Raw genomic sequence first — 17,415 nt, forward strand, 5'->3', positions numbered from 1 at the left:
AGACAGAAAAGAGACGCTTTCAAATTCAAATAACTTCCCAAGAAAGTTATGGAACCTCCTGAATTGTGGAGTGGAGAGGAGAGAACTGGCAAGGGAGTGAGGTTCTCTCCTCATGTCTCTGTTTAGTGTTTAAAATAACCGCATCTGGCTTTATACTGAATGGGCCCCTGTCCACCTGCCTGGAGCCCAGACAAGTTTTTCCTCATAAAGATTCCCTTCCAATCAGCCAGGTGTCCCGGGTAATGCATAAAAGCAAGGAGAATTGAGCTCCACCATCTTGATCAAGTCACAGCTTCTGAGATTTTATTTCTTTGCATCTGTAAAACAGAGATAATACTCATCTCAAAGTTAGTGTAGAGTTTATAGTGTTCTCCATAACCCTTATTATAATCTGCCTTATTGTATTTGCTTCTTTATATCCCCTCTATGGAATGTGAGCTCCACAAGGGCAGAAACCTTGTTGTGTCCACTGCACTTTTCTGAATGCCAAGAACCATACCTGAGCTCTGGCGGGGTAGCTCAGTTGGTTGTAGCATTGTCCTGATATGCCAAGGTTGCAAGTTTGATTCCTGGTCAGGGCACATACAAGAATCAACCAATGAATGCATCAGTAAGTGGAACAACAAATATTGATGTTTCTCTCTCTTTAAAATTAGTATATAAATTAAAAGAAACCATGCCTGACATATAGTAGCTGCTCAAATAAGTCAGTTGAATAAGGAGGTTTATTCATTTATTATTCACTCAAAGTGGTTTGGGGCTATATACCACGGGGGGGAGGGGGAGGAAGAGAGATGAGTAAGTCATTTCTTGCCTCCAAGGAGATCTCTTCAAGTGAAAATACCAGGACTGGCCAAAGCAAATACTACATTGCAACGAGATTTGATAAGTAGAGTGTGTGCCTTCACATTCTAGCATATTACCCGATAGAGACAGCCCTGCTCTGAAGGCCTGTTGGATCGAGAATAGACCAGAAATAGATCCCAAGTGATCCAACCTGTGTCCTTCCCAGAGCTTGGCTTCTGGGACAGATCAAACCTTTCCCTACTGGAGAGGGGAAAGAAGGGAAGCAGAAAAGGGAGTTTTCCCCTCCTCTCCTGGGCTCTAAGCCAGTCAGCCACAGGCGAAACTTTGAAGAGGCCTAAATTTGTCCTGGATGCACTTCCCTCTTCTTGGTCCCACCATCCCCAGCCCCCACTGCCTTAAGCCCCTAGGCCCCCCTCCCAAGATTCCAAAAGTGAGAAAATACCTCCTTCCCCTTACCACAGTCCAAAGGTTTTTTGCTTGAAATAGCCACCCCCAGCCTAGTTGCTATGTGAAAACAATCGGATTGAAATCATTCAGATACTGTGGTAACTGCTTCTTGAGGTATCTGTTTATTTTAAAGGAGAGGGGTATGTTGATACATGGGCATCCTGGCAACAGGCCCCATGCTAACTCCCTTGTCTTGTGCCTGCCTTTCAGGAAGTCTTCCCTTCCTCAGTTTCTCTAAACAGGCTGAGTTGGGGTGGATGTTGATTTTTTCAACATATAGCCTGCTCATAGGCCTGTGTTTTAAAGAAGGGCAAGCCTGAACTCACCTTCCCTGCCTCGGGGGCCTGGGCTCCATACCTGGGGAGTAGACAGTCTTCTACTTTCTAACAAGTTGGACTTCAATTTTGGTGTAAATCCTCTGGTTGATGGACAGGTGTTTCCCAGCTGAGCCCTTGGGGAGATTCTCCAGTAGCGCTGGGACACCTCTTCCCCAGAGGCTGGTGGGCTGGACCCCTTTGGCCCAATTCAAAGTTAGGAGGCAGCTCCTGCCTGGCTGAGAAGAGGACTCTGACCACCACCTCCCGGGCTCCGTCTGTCTGTCGGTCTCTAGGAATGGTCGCCTCCTGTTCTTTTTCTTTCTCCTTTTAAGTCTCTGGTTCCCCTCTTCCTGAAGTACTTCTCTGAGCCTCAGTCGCCGTCCTTCTGTCTCTGGCTCCTGCAACTGTCTCGGCTCCCGGCCTCTCACTCCTCGTCTCCGCCCCTCCCCCGCGCTGTCATTCACCCCGCTCCTCTCTGCGCACAGCCAATGGAGAGACCGGGCCGGAACGGCGAGGCTCGCTCGCACCGGGCTTTTTCGCCCGGTGATTGATGTCCCAGAGTCAACAGCGAGCAAGCAGCCGGAGAGGGGAAGGAGCAGCAGGAGAGGAGTAGAATACGTCGCCCCCTCTCCTTTCCCCTCCCCCTACTTTAGCCCTTCTGCGCACTTCGCCTCCAAGTCTCCGCGCAGCCGGGAGCCGCTCCCGCCTTCGCGCCCCGGCGCCCCTGCGCTCTGCCCCCAGAGCGAAAAACAGCGAGCCCCGCCGCCCAGGCCCCCCCGCGGGGCCGGGGCCGGGGCCGGGGGCCAGCATGGAGCACCTGGGTCCGCACCATCTCCACCCGGGCCACGCGGAGCCCATCAGCTTCGGCATCGACCAGATCCTCAACAGCCCGGACCAGGGCGGCTGCATGGGGCCAAACTCACGCCTCCAGGACGGAGAATACGGCCTTGGCTGTTTGGTCGGAGGCGCCTACCCTTACGGAGGCGGGGGACCCGTGGCCGGGGCGGGGGCCGGGGGCGCGGGGGCCTATGGAGCTGGTGGCCCGAGCGGTCCTGGTGGCCCGGCTGGCGGCGGGGGCGGCGCCTGCAGCATGGGCCCGCTGGCCGGCTCCTACAACGTGAACATGGCCTTGGCGGGCGGCCCGGGTCCGGGCGGCGGCGGCGGCGGCGGCGGCGGCGGGGCGCTGAGCGCTGCGGGGGTCATTCGGGTGCCAGCGCACAGGCCACTAGCTGGAGCAGTGGCCCACCCACAGCCTCTGGCCACCGGCTTGCCAACGGTACCCTCCGTGCCTGCCGTGCCGGGCGTCAACAACCTCACCGGCCTCACCTTTCCCTGGATGGAGAGTAACCGCAGATACACAAAGGACAGGTTCACAGGTGAGTCCGGCCCGCGCGCGCCCCGCCTGGCCGCGCTCCCTCTTCCTCCCCCCCGCCCCACGTGGCTCCTCGCTGCCCCCTTTGCGCGCCAGGTCGCCCATCTCCTCTTGGTGCTTCCTCCAAATTTAGCAGCCTGCCACCTACCTATGCTCGAGGAATCGCCATGCTGGAAGAGTTCTTCCAGCCTGGGCCCCTAGCGTCTCTCTCGCAGGACCCTTGGTCTGAGAAGCGCTCTCTGATCCCCTCTCGGAGTCCCTGGGCGGGTTAGGCGGAGGGAAGGAGAATGTAGCTTCGGGACTACATTCCGCCAGCATTTGGGGCTCAGGAATCTCAGAGAAGGGGCGCGAGGGAACAAACTACTTCCGTCCCGACGTTCTCTGGCCGAGGCGACGAACCCCCAGAATAAGGACGCAAGGAAAGCGCAGGTTCCCCACCTCCTGCCCCCACAACACACTCACACATTCCCAGCTCCAGTGGCTATTGCGCTGCCTGTCGGGCAGAGGCCAAGAGCTTGTGGGCACTTCTAGGACTGCAGGCTTCGTCCGGGTCGGTGGCAGCCTGAGGCTAAGCCGCCGCTTCATTTTCCTTCTGTCCCGGCTCGGCGTCCTCCCCGCACCCAGCACCCTTGGTCCTCCAGCGTAAATAACACACTGGCCAGGCCCACGATCGATTGGCCACCCAAGGACTACTCCTGGGACGATTACGTATTCGGTGGCGCCGGCTGCCGCACTCCTCGGTGCCTGCTCCGCGCCTTCCTCCGCTTGCCCCGGCTCCCTCCGCTCCTGCTTCCTCTCTCAGCACTCAGCCGCCGCCGCTACTGCGCGAGTCCTTTTCCCCCGGCTTCACTTCCCGCTTCCCTTGGCGTTCCCTGGATCCTAGAGTACCATCCTCCTGCCGGGCCAGACCCCCACGCCCGCTGGGAAGCAGCCACGAGTTGAGTCTGTGTTCCGGACTAGGCCTTAGGGAGAAGAAGCAGGAGGAACAGGCCGGGACTCCCGTGGGGCTCGGGCTCCAGTGCCCAACTGTGAAAGGGGGATAGGCAGCCTAGAGCTAGGCCCTGGGCTAGGCCACCCCAAGGCACCACAGGCCCCCTGCTCCCGTTCTAGCCTTGGAACCTTGGCTCACACTCTGGGCCTGTGGCAAAAGTTTGAGGGGGGTGGTGTGCAGAGGCACAACAGCCATCCCACTTTGGGCCTCCAGGAAAGGCCCTGTACCCAAGGGGCCCCACTGCTCCAAGCCAAGCTCTCCCAGGCCTGGGGAGTCAGGGCCTGGTGCCAGTCCCCTCCCCCCACCCCAGGCCAGGCCAATCTTGACAGACTCTGATGGAGCTCCCAGCCTGGAACTCACTGGTCCCGGGGCTGGTGAAAGGCACTCGGCAAGGGCCTACCTGGGAGGGCCGCAACCCATCTAATCTTCCTTTGGGCCTAAAGAAGGTCTGGAGGGAGGGTATGGCTGTTGCCTTGTGTCACCTTGTGTCGCTCCATGTCCTGTGTGTGACTCTGCCTGTGTGCCTGTTCCTGTTTGGATGTATAGATCTATAATTTGCCACTGTTGTATGTGATGTGTCTGTGTGCATTGCTGTGTGATGGAGGCTCAGGTCAGGACCCAGGATCCAGGGTCTTAACCAAACAAGGCCTCTTACTGTTGGGCAGTTTCTCTGAGGCTGGAGACCCTGGAGCTGTGAAGGGCTGCGATGGTTTGCTCACCTCAGGGAGATTGGGGAAGTGGCTGCAGCGGTGTCTTGTTGGGCACATGGGAGCCTGGGCCTAGGGAGGCCTCCGTAGGGGCAGCGGCTGCGGCTTGGCGGCGGGAGGGGGCTGTTTCCCGCCCGGCTTGGAGCTGAGGGCTGACGGGAGGAGGATCAAGGCCCTGCTCGTGGGGTTTAGCCGCTACGCTCGCTGATTCGCGGGGTGTCGGGCCTGGGACACCTCCTGACGCTCTGCCGCTTGCCTCTGCCGTCTGTCTGTCTCCCGCTCCAGTGGCCCTCTCACCCTTCACTGTAACACGCCGTATAGGTCACCCCTATCAGAACCGGACACCTCCCAAGAAGAAGAAGCCGCGCACGTCCTTCACGCGCCTGCAGATCTGCGAGCTGGAGAAGCGCTTCCACCGCCAGAAATACCTGGCCTCGGCCGAGCGCGCCGCCCTGGCCAAGGCGCTCAAAATGACTGACGCGCAGGTCAAAACCTGGTTCCAGAACCGGCGGACAAAGTGGAGGTGAGAGCGCGGGGCGGGCGCGGCGCGGGCGGCGCGGGCGGCACAGTCTCGGCCGGCCGCTCAAGGCTCCGGACCTCTCGGGGCGCTCACACTCCCTCCGCTCCCGGTTTCCGATCTGCTCAGAGAGGGCAGCTCCTGCTGGGGTCTTGGGGCGTGGGAGGCAAGGGAGGCCGAGGACCAAGGTGCGGCTGGAGAGCTCCGCATCTGTTCTATCGGAGGCTTCCTGTTTTTCTGAACGGCACACTTAGTGCCGGTGTAGACGCGGCTGATCTCCGCAGCTGCTTGGGGAAACAGCCGGTTAGAGCAGTCTATGCAGTCTGGGCTTCCTGGATCAGTGAGTCCTGCGGGACTTTTTGTTTGCGCAAACTCGCACTTACAAAGATGCCTCCCCTACCCCTGAGACTGGAGACAGGATGGCCCACGCCCTGTTTCTGCGCCCCAGCCGGGATCTCCGCAGAGCGTCTGGGGCCCCAGACCGCGGCTTGGGCTCTACGGACTCCCTCCTCCCGCCCCCGCTCCCCGCCTTCCTGCAGTGGGTTCCCCTCCCTGGAACGGGTAAATCAATCCTCGCCGGCTGCGTCGGGTTTTCGAGGGTCCCACTGAATCCGAGATCAATTAAGAGCAGATGGGTGTGTGTGTGTGAGAGAGAAAGAGAAAGAGACAGAGAGAGATTTTCCCTTCTCGCGTCACACACACACAAGTACGCTATTTTTTCCCCTATATACCTCGACTTCTGTCCTCTATCCCCCACCTCTCTCTCACCCCCCCACCGCCCCCACCCCGCCCCCCACCACCCGTCTTTTCCTTCTGTACACAAAAGTGTCCCGCTGGCACCTAGACAGCCTTATTCTCCGCACCCACCGGCGCTTTCTGCGCTGGGCCCTCTTACATCCCGGCACCCTCCCGCGCATCTGGCCCGCAAACTCGGTACCACGCCTGCCAGGAGTTTCTCACTAGCTCAGGCCTCAGGGGGTAGCACAAGAGTCTGGGCAAAGGCGGTGGCGCCGGGTCGGGCGGGCCTGGGACGGGAGGAAGGAATTGGAGTTTCCTCTTTTTCTGAATGAAGGCGAGGAATCTGCCTGGGATTCCGCCGTGGTGGCCACAAAGGAAGCCACTGCCCTGCGAGTCTGATGCCCTCCCCTCTGCACATTCCTGCTGCTGGGGAAGGGGTGGGGGACCAGCTTCAGACCTCCTGAAAGCTAGTTTAAGAGGAGTAAGGGCTAGCTGGGTAGGGGAGACGCTGGTGTTCTCAAGGCCCACCCAGGGCTGTAACCTAGGGGAGGGGAGGGAGCCAGGCAAGCCCCTTCCCAGGTGGGGGTCAGAGAAAAATAGAGCCGCCAGGCAAAGACAGAAACCGAAACACGGAGAGGGCAGCAAAGATAGATACCCCTTCCCAGGGAGAAAAGGCAACCAGGCAGCCTAACGAACTGTTACATTTAAAAAAAGAAACCAATGGATGATAAAAACCTCCATTTTCATTTCAAATTCCTTTTATTTTGAAAGGAGCCAAAAGGGTGGGGGTGGGGTGAAAGAAAACAAGAGATAAAGACACAAAGCCCAAAGGAAGAGAAACAGGCAAGCAGTTTAAAGTGCAGAAAAGAAGGGGAAGAAGAGAGCCAGAGAGACACAGAGCAAAAAAGCAAGGGGCGGCGGAAAGGAGGCCGGCGGCAGCCGCTGAGAGAGGCCCTCGCTGGCTTTGCGCGGCTTCATCGATCGCCTACAAATTGCTTCTGGAGGCCCCGGGGACTCCCATTAGGTCTGTCCACCTTAGAGACAGACGTTTGATCTCAGTTGACGGGGTGGAGGGGAGGCATTAAATGGAATAAGTGAGCCATCGCCTCCCTGGACCGCCTTGGTGGAGAAAGCCGACTGGTCTGGTGGTAGCCTCTGCAGGGCACAGGGCTCAGCGCAGGAGGCCGAAGGCCTAGGAAACATTGTCAGAGAAAAGGGGGGAGAAGAGAGGTCTGGCAGGGCAGCTTGTATCCGCCAGCCTTTGCCCCTGCCCTGGACTGGTGGGGAAGGATTGCCCGGGATTGGGACGGAGGCGTCTGGTTGTCCTCAGGGCTGGGGAGAGGCGAAATGCCATCCTACCCTCGGCTGTGCCCTTCCAGGCTGGGGTGTGGGCGCCGTGCAGATGAGGAGCCCCAGCTGCTTGCCTATTGGACTTTCCCACAGCTTCCCCGATGTAGCTCCATTCCCTCTACTTTGGGGGTTGCCAGTCTTTGTTGGAGTCAAGAACTTCATGACAAGGGAATGCTTTGGAGGGGCCCAAGCTGGAGGTGGGCACTGCCAAGCGGAGCAGTGCTCACTCAGGCTCTCGCTCGGGATCACACCGAAGCGTGGGTAACGGCTTGTCCCCGGTGCAGGCGGCAGACCGCGGAGGAGCGTGAGGCCGAGAGGCAGCAGGCGAACCGCATCCTCCTGCAGCTGCAGCAAGAGGCCTTCCAGAAGAGCCTGGCGCAGCCGCTGCCTGCCGACCCGCTCTGCGTACACAACTCGTCGCTCTTCGCCCTGCAGAACCTGCAGCCGTGGTCTGACGACTCGACCAAGATCACCAGCGTCACGTCGGTGGCGTCGGCCTGCGAGTGATTCTGCCCATTCCACTCCGGAGACCCCGGCCCAGCCAAGGGGTCGCCGCCAGAGCCTGAGAGCCAGGACTGTCTTCAACTCTGCCGGCCTCAGATTGCACGCAGGAGGGGAACGCTGCGGCCCCCTGCGGGGGTTTGCCTGCTCGCGGAAACTGTTCTCTCTTCGGTGGAAAAGAAGAAAAGAGCACGGAGGACAAGGATCGGCGACCTCCTCCCAAACTCCCATGCGGCTCTGCGCCCGCCAGAACTGTCCCTAGTCGGTCTCAGTTGTGTCTATTTTATTTTAATCTGATTTTTAACGTGGGACCGACTGGGAGAGGCAGGGGGAGTGGGGCAAAAGGAGCCTCTGGGGTCCCCTGAGGACAGCATGGGCTGTCATTTGAACCTCTCTGTATCCCGCTCCTCATCACGCACCAACACCCATAGGCCCACACAGAAATTATTTCACTGTCCCTTGTGGTGTCATCCCAGAGTCACCCACAGGGGACCTATGGCAGAATGTCATGCACACACAGGGCCATTGCCTTCTTACCCTTGATCCTCACTATCTGGCCTAGGCCAGGAGTGACCTAGACACGTTCTGAACAGCACTTCTCATATACACAAGGCCGCGGCCACACTGTGGCATACCATCCCACACATGACCACCGTAACAGCATCGCTTGGCCTCCAGACCTCCGTCACACATCCCAGCCGCACCCAGGTACGCACAGTCAGGTTTTCACGCAGACTCAGCCTATTTCTCCAGATCCTGTTCATGGGGGGGTTTAAGTTATGCACTTATAAGGTGTTTTCTGTGTAACCATTTTATAAAGTGCTTGTGTAATTTATGTGAAAAAAAAAATAAAACCCTCCGGATCCGGAGTTAGGGCCTCCTGCTCCTTGCTGAGCCCAGCACCTTGGAGCTACTTGGGTTTGGTGTGAGCTGGTGCGGCCGGGGCAGCCACTGGTGACTGAGCTGGCAGGGCATCTGGGGGCCAGGACCAGCAGACTCTGGAGAGAGGAAGGAAGAAGGGGAACAGAGAGAAGGCAGAGCCGAAGGAAGAGGGAGAGCAAGGCTCTCCTGGGACAGCTAGTGTTGGAGAGGATATAGTGTCTTTGAGTGTGAGAGTTGTGTGTGTGCATTGTGTGTTTGTAATGGTGTGGTCAATCAGAATGCTCCTGATAGTGAATATTTGTAACAGCGTGTAACTGTGTTTGCAATTATTGGTGTGCTTGTTTCTGCTTAAGTTTCAAATCGAAACTATCATTGTTCACTCGAACTTGTGGGGTGTGTGTGTGTAACCATGTGTAAATAGGGCTGTGTTTTGGGGGTAATTGCGTGATTACCCACCCATATTTGTGATTGTGTATGAATCATATTAATGTTTGTGAGAGTACATACTAGTTTCTCCTTGTGAATCTGTTTCATGTTAAATGCGTGAATGTTTGTAATTGTTTCTCATCCGTAATTATGTGAATGTAATTGAGTGTGAGATGGAATAATTTGTGAGATGTGTATTTTTCTGTACATACTTATGTGTGTGTGTTTGTGTGTATACACACACACATTACGGGAAATGAATTAGTGGGGAGTGTGGATCATTGTGGGTGACTGTTCCTGCCAGTGAGTGTGTGTGAGTGGGTGTAATTGTGCACTGGTGGTGTACATGATAGTAGGGGTCTAAGGTAGGGTATGCAGATACGTTGCGGGGGTACTAACGTCTCCTGGGAACTCCGGAGTTCTAGGCCCTTACCCGGCAAGCTGCAGAGACTGGGGCACCCTGGGTCAGTAACGGGGCCGGGATCCTCTGTGGTGCTCCACGCGGGACTTCACAGCCCCCAGCACTAGCCTGCCCTACGCACGCAGGATCACTAGCCTGCCCCAGGCGGGATCTGAATAAGGGACTTCTCAAGAACCTTCAGAGAAGCCCCAGACCACTCCAGCCAGGACAGCAACCACAGTGCACCACACTTTCCATATCTCCACATACACACACTAGACCAACCCCAGGTGTACCAAATTGATTTGGGTCTGCTTTTGTGGAAGAAGCTAGGTGGTGAAGGGGTCTGGGGAATGTGCCATCCTGGGGGAGCAGAGAGGGGAGATAGGAGGCTCTTTCTTTGGCACGGGAGAATGAGAAAACTTTGTGGCTAGAAACTACAGGTGCGTGGTGTGTGGGACTTGTTTGTGTGTGCAGGGCTGCGTGCAGTGGGATTGGGGTCGGGGCAGGACCACAGAAACCATCAGAGAGCCACTGTCCTTCATCCCTGACCAGGATGCCATCCTGGACATGGGCAATGAAATAGGGACAAAACACAGCAACCTCCCACTTAAGGAGACCCAAGAAGAAATCTGGCTGTTTGGGGAATGGGCAGTGTTCGTTCATCCCTCATCTGTGTGTGGCTCCCTTGATGCCGGCTAGAGCTGCAAGAGAATTCTGGGACCAAAAATCATAGGTCAGCCTCCCGTCCCCACCCCCCAGACCCACGGGGTGATCAAGGCCAGGCCCTGACACACTCTCTTGTTGGTTGTGGGGAGAAGTTTCTGCCCACAGCCCTGGGGTCTGAAACGGGTCTCCAGCCTGCAGAGGCTGCAGCGCCCAGTACCCGGCTGAGCCAAACCCGGAAATTGCCTCCTGGAACCATAGACTTCGTCTCCTTCTGCCTGGGCAGGTCTGGCTGTCTCCTCCCCTCTCACCAGTCCTGGAGCTTCCCAGCCCGCACTCTTCGTTTGGCGAGGTGTCTTCCATTTTCGGTCTCACATCTTCAGTGACTCCTGGCCTCAGGAGGCCACAGTCCCCGGACCGCAGGAAGGCTGGACCTCCCAGTTCCTGGAACATCCGCCTCCAAGAAGCTGCTGCGTCTGGGGGCTCCTGGATATTTTCTGGCCTCAGACTGCCCAGCTGAGGAGCTGAGGCAGGAACCGGGAGCGGCTGCCCAGCCCAAACACAAACACTCCAACCCCATTCTTCACCGCCACCCCTTCTCCCCCTCTTACAAGACAAACACAACCAAAATTAGGCACAAGTCACCTCCTCTCGAAAATACCTTCTACCTCCCATCTTTGCAACCAACTAGGGCTCACGCTCATATCCAGCCGGGCGAATGCCCACTCAGCCCGGCTGCTCCCAGCTCCTGTCCAGCTTGTTGGGGGGTTCCCAGGAAAGTGGGCACCCCGTATACCAGGATAGCAAGTGCTGCTGCCCCCCACCTCGCGCCTAAAGCGGGTGCAGGGGGCCACCTGGCTGCCCGGACCAGCTACCGGGATCTCCTGCGCCTGCTCCCAGAGCTCGCTGGTGGCCCGGGTAGCTCGCTCTCCCCGGCCCTCCTACAGGCCCTAGAGCGATGCGTCCCAGAGGTATCAGGCCTTTGGGGCACTCAGGCTCTTGTCGCTGATGAACCTCGCAAGACTACCCACTCTTGGCCAGGAATTCGTTGGGACCGAATCCTGGCAAATCCCGCGTCGGCCGAGGGCCGCGGCTGCCGGCAAAGGCCAGGCTGGCGACAGGACCGGCATCCCCATTCCTAGTGAGGCAAAGGAAGGAGGGGAGGGGGCTGCGAGGGTCACAGGCAGGGCCCACTATCCGCAAGAGAAATTTCACAACTCCTGGCCTGCCAGTAAAGGTCGGTCTCTCTGTTCAAAAATAGAAAAGGAATTATCATAATAATTGTGTGTAGAGGTGCGGAGGTGAGGGGGGGAAGAAGAGAAATTAACGAACCTGTCTGCATGGAAAGGCCGCTTCCTTCTTTGGCTTGAGTGAGCCCTGAGCACCCAGCCAGGTGGCTCTGTGGGGGCCCAGAAACCCTTGCAAGGCTGGGGTCCTGCAAGTCCGTGCTGTGCCTCCGGTGGCACACAGAGAATCTGGCTCAACCTGTTAATTATAATAACGGCTTTGTGTGGCGGGATCTGTGCTTGGGGGCTGCGCGGGCATGGCCTGAGCGCTGCCTGTTAACGCTCCCACCACGGCGTCAGGTGTGGTGTCTGCCCTATGCCCAGGACTCAGGTGGGCATCCTGTATGTGGTGTGAGGGACTTGCAGGCCCACAAGGTAGGTTCCAGGTGCAGAGCTGGAGCAGCTGGGAATCAGCGGCCATGCTGGGGAGGGGGAGCTGTGGCCCTAGGGCTGTCCCGAGGGCTCCTCAGGCCAGATGTGGGAGGGAACCCCTCCCTCGTTCTCTGCTCCTCCGGCTCCCCTCGCACCCACCTTCACACAGTACTCACTCCCTCCCACACAGCCCCCAGGGTTCTGCTCCTAAGCAGCGAATTCCCATTTTAGGCTCTCCCTAATCAGCTCAGAGTTCGGAGCCCCACAGCCAGGCCTCTGCCTGGGCAACTAACAGGAGGGAGCTGACTGGGCTTTCCCCCAATGGCACAAAGTCACTGCCCAATATTAGCGCAGCCAGGCCTCTGGCACCCCTCGTCTGCACCCGCGCCTGGATTTCTTACCCCAAGGAGGCCGATGTAGGAACTAACTGTGCAATGGGAACTGACTGTGGGCTGGTGCCAGTTCCGATTTCCAAGGAGCTCAGAGCAGACTCAGAAGATGGTGCGTTCCATGGATGGAAAAGGGTTAGGAACGAGTGGAGGGAGCCATGGGTATCCCTGTTCTGTTGGGTGGGTGCAAACTCACATCCCCTCATTTATAGGCTACATTGTGTACAGCCGCACATAGCCCCTTCTCCTGTACGTGGGGTGTGCCATGTTACTCAAGGGGAGCTACAGGTGTGTGGTGCTAGGTACACACGCGTGCACACAATCTTCACTGCTGGCATTTGCAGTTACTCTCACAAACTTACCCGCTCAGGGCCCCACAAAGCTCTTCTGCGCGGTTATCCTGCGGCCACCCGGCCACAGGGCACCCTTTCTCCCCATTTCTCCCCCTCCTCTCCTAGCCCGGAGAGGGGAGGGTCTAACTCGACTGCCAGTCAACCTGGGGGTGGGGATTTTCTAGGCCCGCGCTTTAACTTCCAGCTCTGAAACTCTGGTGGCCACACACCCCATGAGCTTGAGACTGAGCTTGGGGACCACGGACGGCCCTGGATTCCGGCCAAGGACCCAAACAAGGCCCAGGGGTCCAGCAGTTGACCCTGCCTCCTCAAGCCTACACAAATCCGGTCTCCTTGTGTGTTCCAGAAGGTGGTGGAGGGCCTGGGGAATCGAGGCCCCCAGTGCCAAGTGTCGCCCTAACTGGGAGGTTCTCCTGCCCCCTCGCGTTTTCCACCCTGGTTCCGGAGCCCGCTACCTTGGGTTCCTGCGGGAGGAGTCTCAAGACTCAGTAGCTGGAAGCAGCGGCAGCGACTCAGTCTCCCAAAGTGGGAGCCGGACCTTGGGCCTCAACGCAGAAACGCAGGACAAGTGAGTTCCGGGCGCCCTCTAGGGGCCTCGCGGTTATATGAGACGGGAGGCAAGGCCCTGAGAGTTTGGGGTCTGAGGGACCCTAGGGTCAGCTACCAGCCTGGGTGGGAAATAATAATGATAGTAATATCAATAAGCAACATTGTTGAGCATTTTCTTTGTTCCAGGCACTGCAGTAAGTTTTAAAGGTATTATATGTACCTAACAACCACCCTGTGATGTAGGTGATATTTCCATCCCACTTACAGACAAGGAAAATTAGAAGTCCAGAGCAACTTGCCGAAGAGCGTACAGCTGATAAAAGGTGCAGGTCAGCATTCCAACTCAAGGTCTAACCCTAGAACTAGGACCCTTGGCAGAGATGGCTACGTCCAGAGATGTGGTGGATTTGGGGAGGCCTCAAGGTGAGCCTCTACCAGCTTCCTCAAGGGATGTCTCATTTTGTAGAGGGAGCTCTCAGTTCAGGGGTCCACAGGGAGTTTGCCTCCTTGGACTCGAAAACGTGCTTCCAAGCCACTGGGCCCCTTCTGGCTCTGACTCTCCATCCCCCACCCCTCTTTCCAAGATTATCCCTGAAGTGCTTCCAAGCCTATGACACCTCTTCTTCCTCCACACCAATCCAGCCCCCACCCTCTGGGCCTTCCCAGCCTGGGCTCGCCTGCTTCGGGGACTGAAGGGGGTTCTGGGCACTTCCACCCACCCCTATTCTCCCTCTTCTGGGTTGGCAGGATGAGAGGACTCAAACAAGCAGAAAGTTAAAAATAGTAGCAATGAATCCCACTTTATTAGACAAAGGGATGGAGAACCAGGAAGGAAAATCCTTCCGTTACTTTTCTATCTGCTCTGTACAAAGTCGGTAGCTCAGGAGGCTTTCCTAGGGTGGAGAATGCGGACTGTGTTGGGGTGAGTACGAGGGTGCAGCCTGCAGGGGTATTAGGCTGGTTTTTAGGCAATAAGGATCAGTCAGAATATGAAAAGAGAGCATGGCCTTCCTGTCTTCCCTGCCTCCTCCAGAATGGCAGAGGAGGAGGAGGTCGTGAGGTGTGTGTGTGTGTGTGGGGGGGGGTCCTTTATATACAATACAAGGTATATGCATTCATATACTGTATAAATACCCCCTGACAATGTCTTAAACTTTAACATGTGGAAGGAACACTTGTTAAAATGCAGATTCTCATTCATTATGTCTGGGGTGAGGCTTGAGATTCCAGATTTAGAACAAGCTTTTCATGGTGCTGATGCTAGTTCAAGGATCAACGTCTTCAACTATCACCCTCTGTCTAAGGTTTAATCCTGGATTCTCAAACTTACATGTCAAATATGGCTTCTGATCTTATTTTATTTGCCCTAGAGTATGTTTCCATTTTATTCACAGCAATGAAAAAGACAGACACAACCAATACCCCTTCTGCTATGGTTCTGATCATTCGCTCTCCAGCGTGCCACTCACCCCTCCCTGGTCTCTTATGTCCTGCTCCTGCCCTGGTACCTGTGTGACTCCTCCAATCTCCCATTTCCTCTTCTTCTCCACCCGTTCCTCTTTCTAAAGTCCTCTTTCACTCCCAGGTGGCTGCTGAGGTGGCTTTGAACATCATCTTAAATTCTGAGCTCAGCTCCTGTGCTTTCTAACCTCCAGAAAGTTAATTAAATTTTAGGAGCCTGCATTTTCATTGCCCAAATTATAGGGCCAGCCCTCATTCCGATTACTGAAGGGATTAAAGAGATAATGCAGGTAAAAGTTCCTGGCTCTTTTCAGGTGCTTCAGGAAAGGCCCGGGACGCCCCAGCCTGGCGGGACCTGGTTTTTCCACTCACCGGGCAGTGGAGCTGTAGTGGGCGCATCCTGCAATCTGCGGGCGCCCTGCTCTTCCCACCACATTCCTAGACCCTTGGTTTTCCAGGGAAATCAAGTGGCTGCTGTCCTCACTGGGAGTTTTCCCTCCACAGCACTTCAAAAAGAGGATTACTGTGTATTTAGGTGCTGTTCTTCCCACCCCTCCTTGGAGCGAGGGGCCGATTAGCAAGTCCCTGCTTTGATAGGCGCCCAACTGTCAGTGCGTGCGGGCAGAGCTGGTAGAGACCCAGTGGGGATGGGTGGAGACTTGAGGGAGGAAACCTCCTCCATGAGGCCCCGCCCAGACCGAGAGGGCTTGAGGCCCAGTGGGATGGGGCTGGTGCAGAGCGGTGAGTCCCCCTGCCACCCTCCCCCTCCAACACACACACACTCCACACCTCCTCCCGTGCTCACAGAAGCACACTGTTGCTCTGTCTCTCTCAGACTCTGGCGCTGGCCCGTATGTCTGCATCCACACAAGGGGTTAGTCCTGCTGCACTTCTATTCATTTACCCCATCTTTCCCTGGACATCCATACGTTACACACCAGCTGCTGCCCCCAGATCTCACTCCCGTGTTTGTGTTCAATCCAGGGAAATGCAGGATCACTCGCATTCACTTACTTGTTCCCAGATGGCCACATGGCCATACCTGACTGAACACAGACTGGGAGGCCAATCCCACAAGTTTATAGGGAAACTTGTAGGGGGTTTCACTTGGATCCTCTCACCAGTTCACTTGCTTTCAAGAGAGAACCAGCTTCTGCACACTGGCATGCCTGTTCAGAAGCCTAGCTTCGAGCTCACAGACACAGCGTTGTCCCCTTGAACCCATTTCATAGCCACACGCTTCTCTCCCTTTCTGGAACATCTCAGGCCAGAAATTGGGTGCTTTCTGGTGAGTGCAAAGGCGCTGGATACTGCCCTGGGGCAGGGAATTGGGCAGAAGGAATGGATGGGACAGCCATTAACCCCGCAGCAGCCCCAAGTCAGATTTATGTGCTCATCTACTGTCTTAGAAAGAGGAGCTGCGCGTCTTCCTCAGCGCAGTGTCTCTGGGACTCAAAGGCGCCTCGCAGCGGATCCGCAGCGCCAGTGCAATACCGGCCACCTTAGACCGGTGGGAGAGGATTCTAGCACAGAGAAAGTGTGTGGGTGGGGGTGCGTGAGGGATGTTCCTTGACTGGGGGTGGGAGGGAAGGTTGAGGCAGCAGATCATTGGAAGGCCTGGGGCCTTTGGTTGCACCAACTGAGCAGAACCCTCGGCTTAAGGAAGGCCGCCTAGCAATCCCCAAGCCTTCTGGGGTGGGTTCCACCATCCACTCCCCACTGCAGCCCAGCTTCCTCCCTGGTCATGTGGTGTCACCTCCGGTTCACAGGAATTTGAAGAACTCCAGTAAGCCCCTGCGGCGCTACAAAGGGGCACCTTCGTGGAGCTGCCCTGTGGTGCGCTGGAGACAGCCCAGGACATCCTCAAGCCTGTGTCCAGGTCGAGATTTCCGGTGAAAGCTCTGTACGGGCGGTTAGTGAACGCCTTGAAGGCGCCCCATATTCGCACGCCCAGGCGCCCACCCTTCCAGCCGCCGGGACTGTCGGGCCAGGCAGCAGGTCACACTCGGAGGCAGAGTACACCAGGTTGGAATTCGCCAGAAGTACGAAACGATTGAGAAACAGGCTCTCATTCCGAAGCCCGGTCCCGCCAGCATCCGGAATTTGTAATATAAACAGGTTCCTGGAAAGAAGAGGCATCTCGCACGTCCGCCCCCCAAACCTGGTCCTTTGGGTGTGTCGAGGGGCGGGGTGGCCAGGAAGAAAACGCTGGCTGTGTCCACCCGCTTGCATCTGGCCAGTCCGCAAATTGGAGCCTCCATCCAGTCGGTCCCGGACTCCACGGGCCCTGGGGGGTGCGGTCCTGACTGCACGGTCGCTACAAAGGCTGGAGAACTCAGCAAACGTGGCTCGTTCTTCGGCGGCTAGTCTGTCCACTCCGCCGTGGGGACCAGAATGCCCCGAGCTGTAAGGGAAATGTAGCCACCCTGCGCTGTCCTTGGCTGCGGAAGGCAGCTTGAGAGGCGGTGCCCTTGGCCGTGGCAGAGCAGGGCTTGTCTTTTATCCTTGCGCTCCAGGGCCACACGTCCTAGGTGGCTTGGGCTCAGCGAGATTTACCATCGAGTTCTGAGGGCATCATCCCTCCCTGGGAACCTGGCCCGGCAGGAAAGAGAGAGGCGGCCCCACTCTCCCCACCCCCAACCCCCCGTCCTTTGCGGCAGGATCCAGGACTCTCTCTGCCTCCAGAAATTGTGGGAAATGGGTGACTGTGCAGACCGCGGGGGCGCCGGGTCCCGCCCTGCCTAATCTGGGGAACGCCCCGGCCGCGGATTCGCTCCTGGGGGTTTCCGAGGCGAAGACTCGCGAGAGCAGAGCTCATCCAGCCCTGACCTGGCACCGCGCCGCACTCGGGATCCGGACCCAGTAGCAGAAAGGTAAACGCTTG

General features: G+C 57.1%; 1 protein-coding gene across 2 annotated transcripts; it reads left to right on the forward strand.

The window, feature by feature from the left end:
- Positions 1-2,352: 2,352 nt before the first annotated feature.
- On the forward strand, positions 2,353-8,491 carry TLX1 (T cell leukemia homeobox 1). Of its 2 annotated transcripts, none has more exons than XM_054581724.1 (3): positions 2,353-2,947; positions 4,927-5,164; positions 7,531-8,491. In XM_054581724.1, the coding sequence occupies exons 1-3, from the start codon at positions 2,380-2,382 to the stop codon at positions 7,751-7,753; spliced, it is 1,029 nt and encodes a 342-aa protein (XP_054437699.1). In that variant the 5' UTR covers positions 2,353-2,379; the 3' UTR covers positions 7,754-8,491. The 2 variants fall into 2 exon arrangements, with proteins under 2 accessions (XP_054437699.1, XP_054437700.1); XM_054581725.1 differs by having other exon boundaries at positions 4,963-5,164.
- Positions 8,492-17,415: the final 8,924 nt, after the last annotated feature.

This window comes from Pteronotus mesoamericanus, unplaced genomic scaffold (assembly GCF_021234165.1).
Source record: "Pteronotus mesoamericanus isolate MK-2021 breed Mesoamerican mustached bat unplaced genomic scaffold, CSHL_Meso_final contig_657, whole genome shotgun sequence".
Classification (NCBI taxonomy): domain Eukaryota; kingdom Metazoa; phylum Chordata; class Mammalia; order Chiroptera; family Mormoopidae; genus Pteronotus; species Pteronotus mesoamericanus.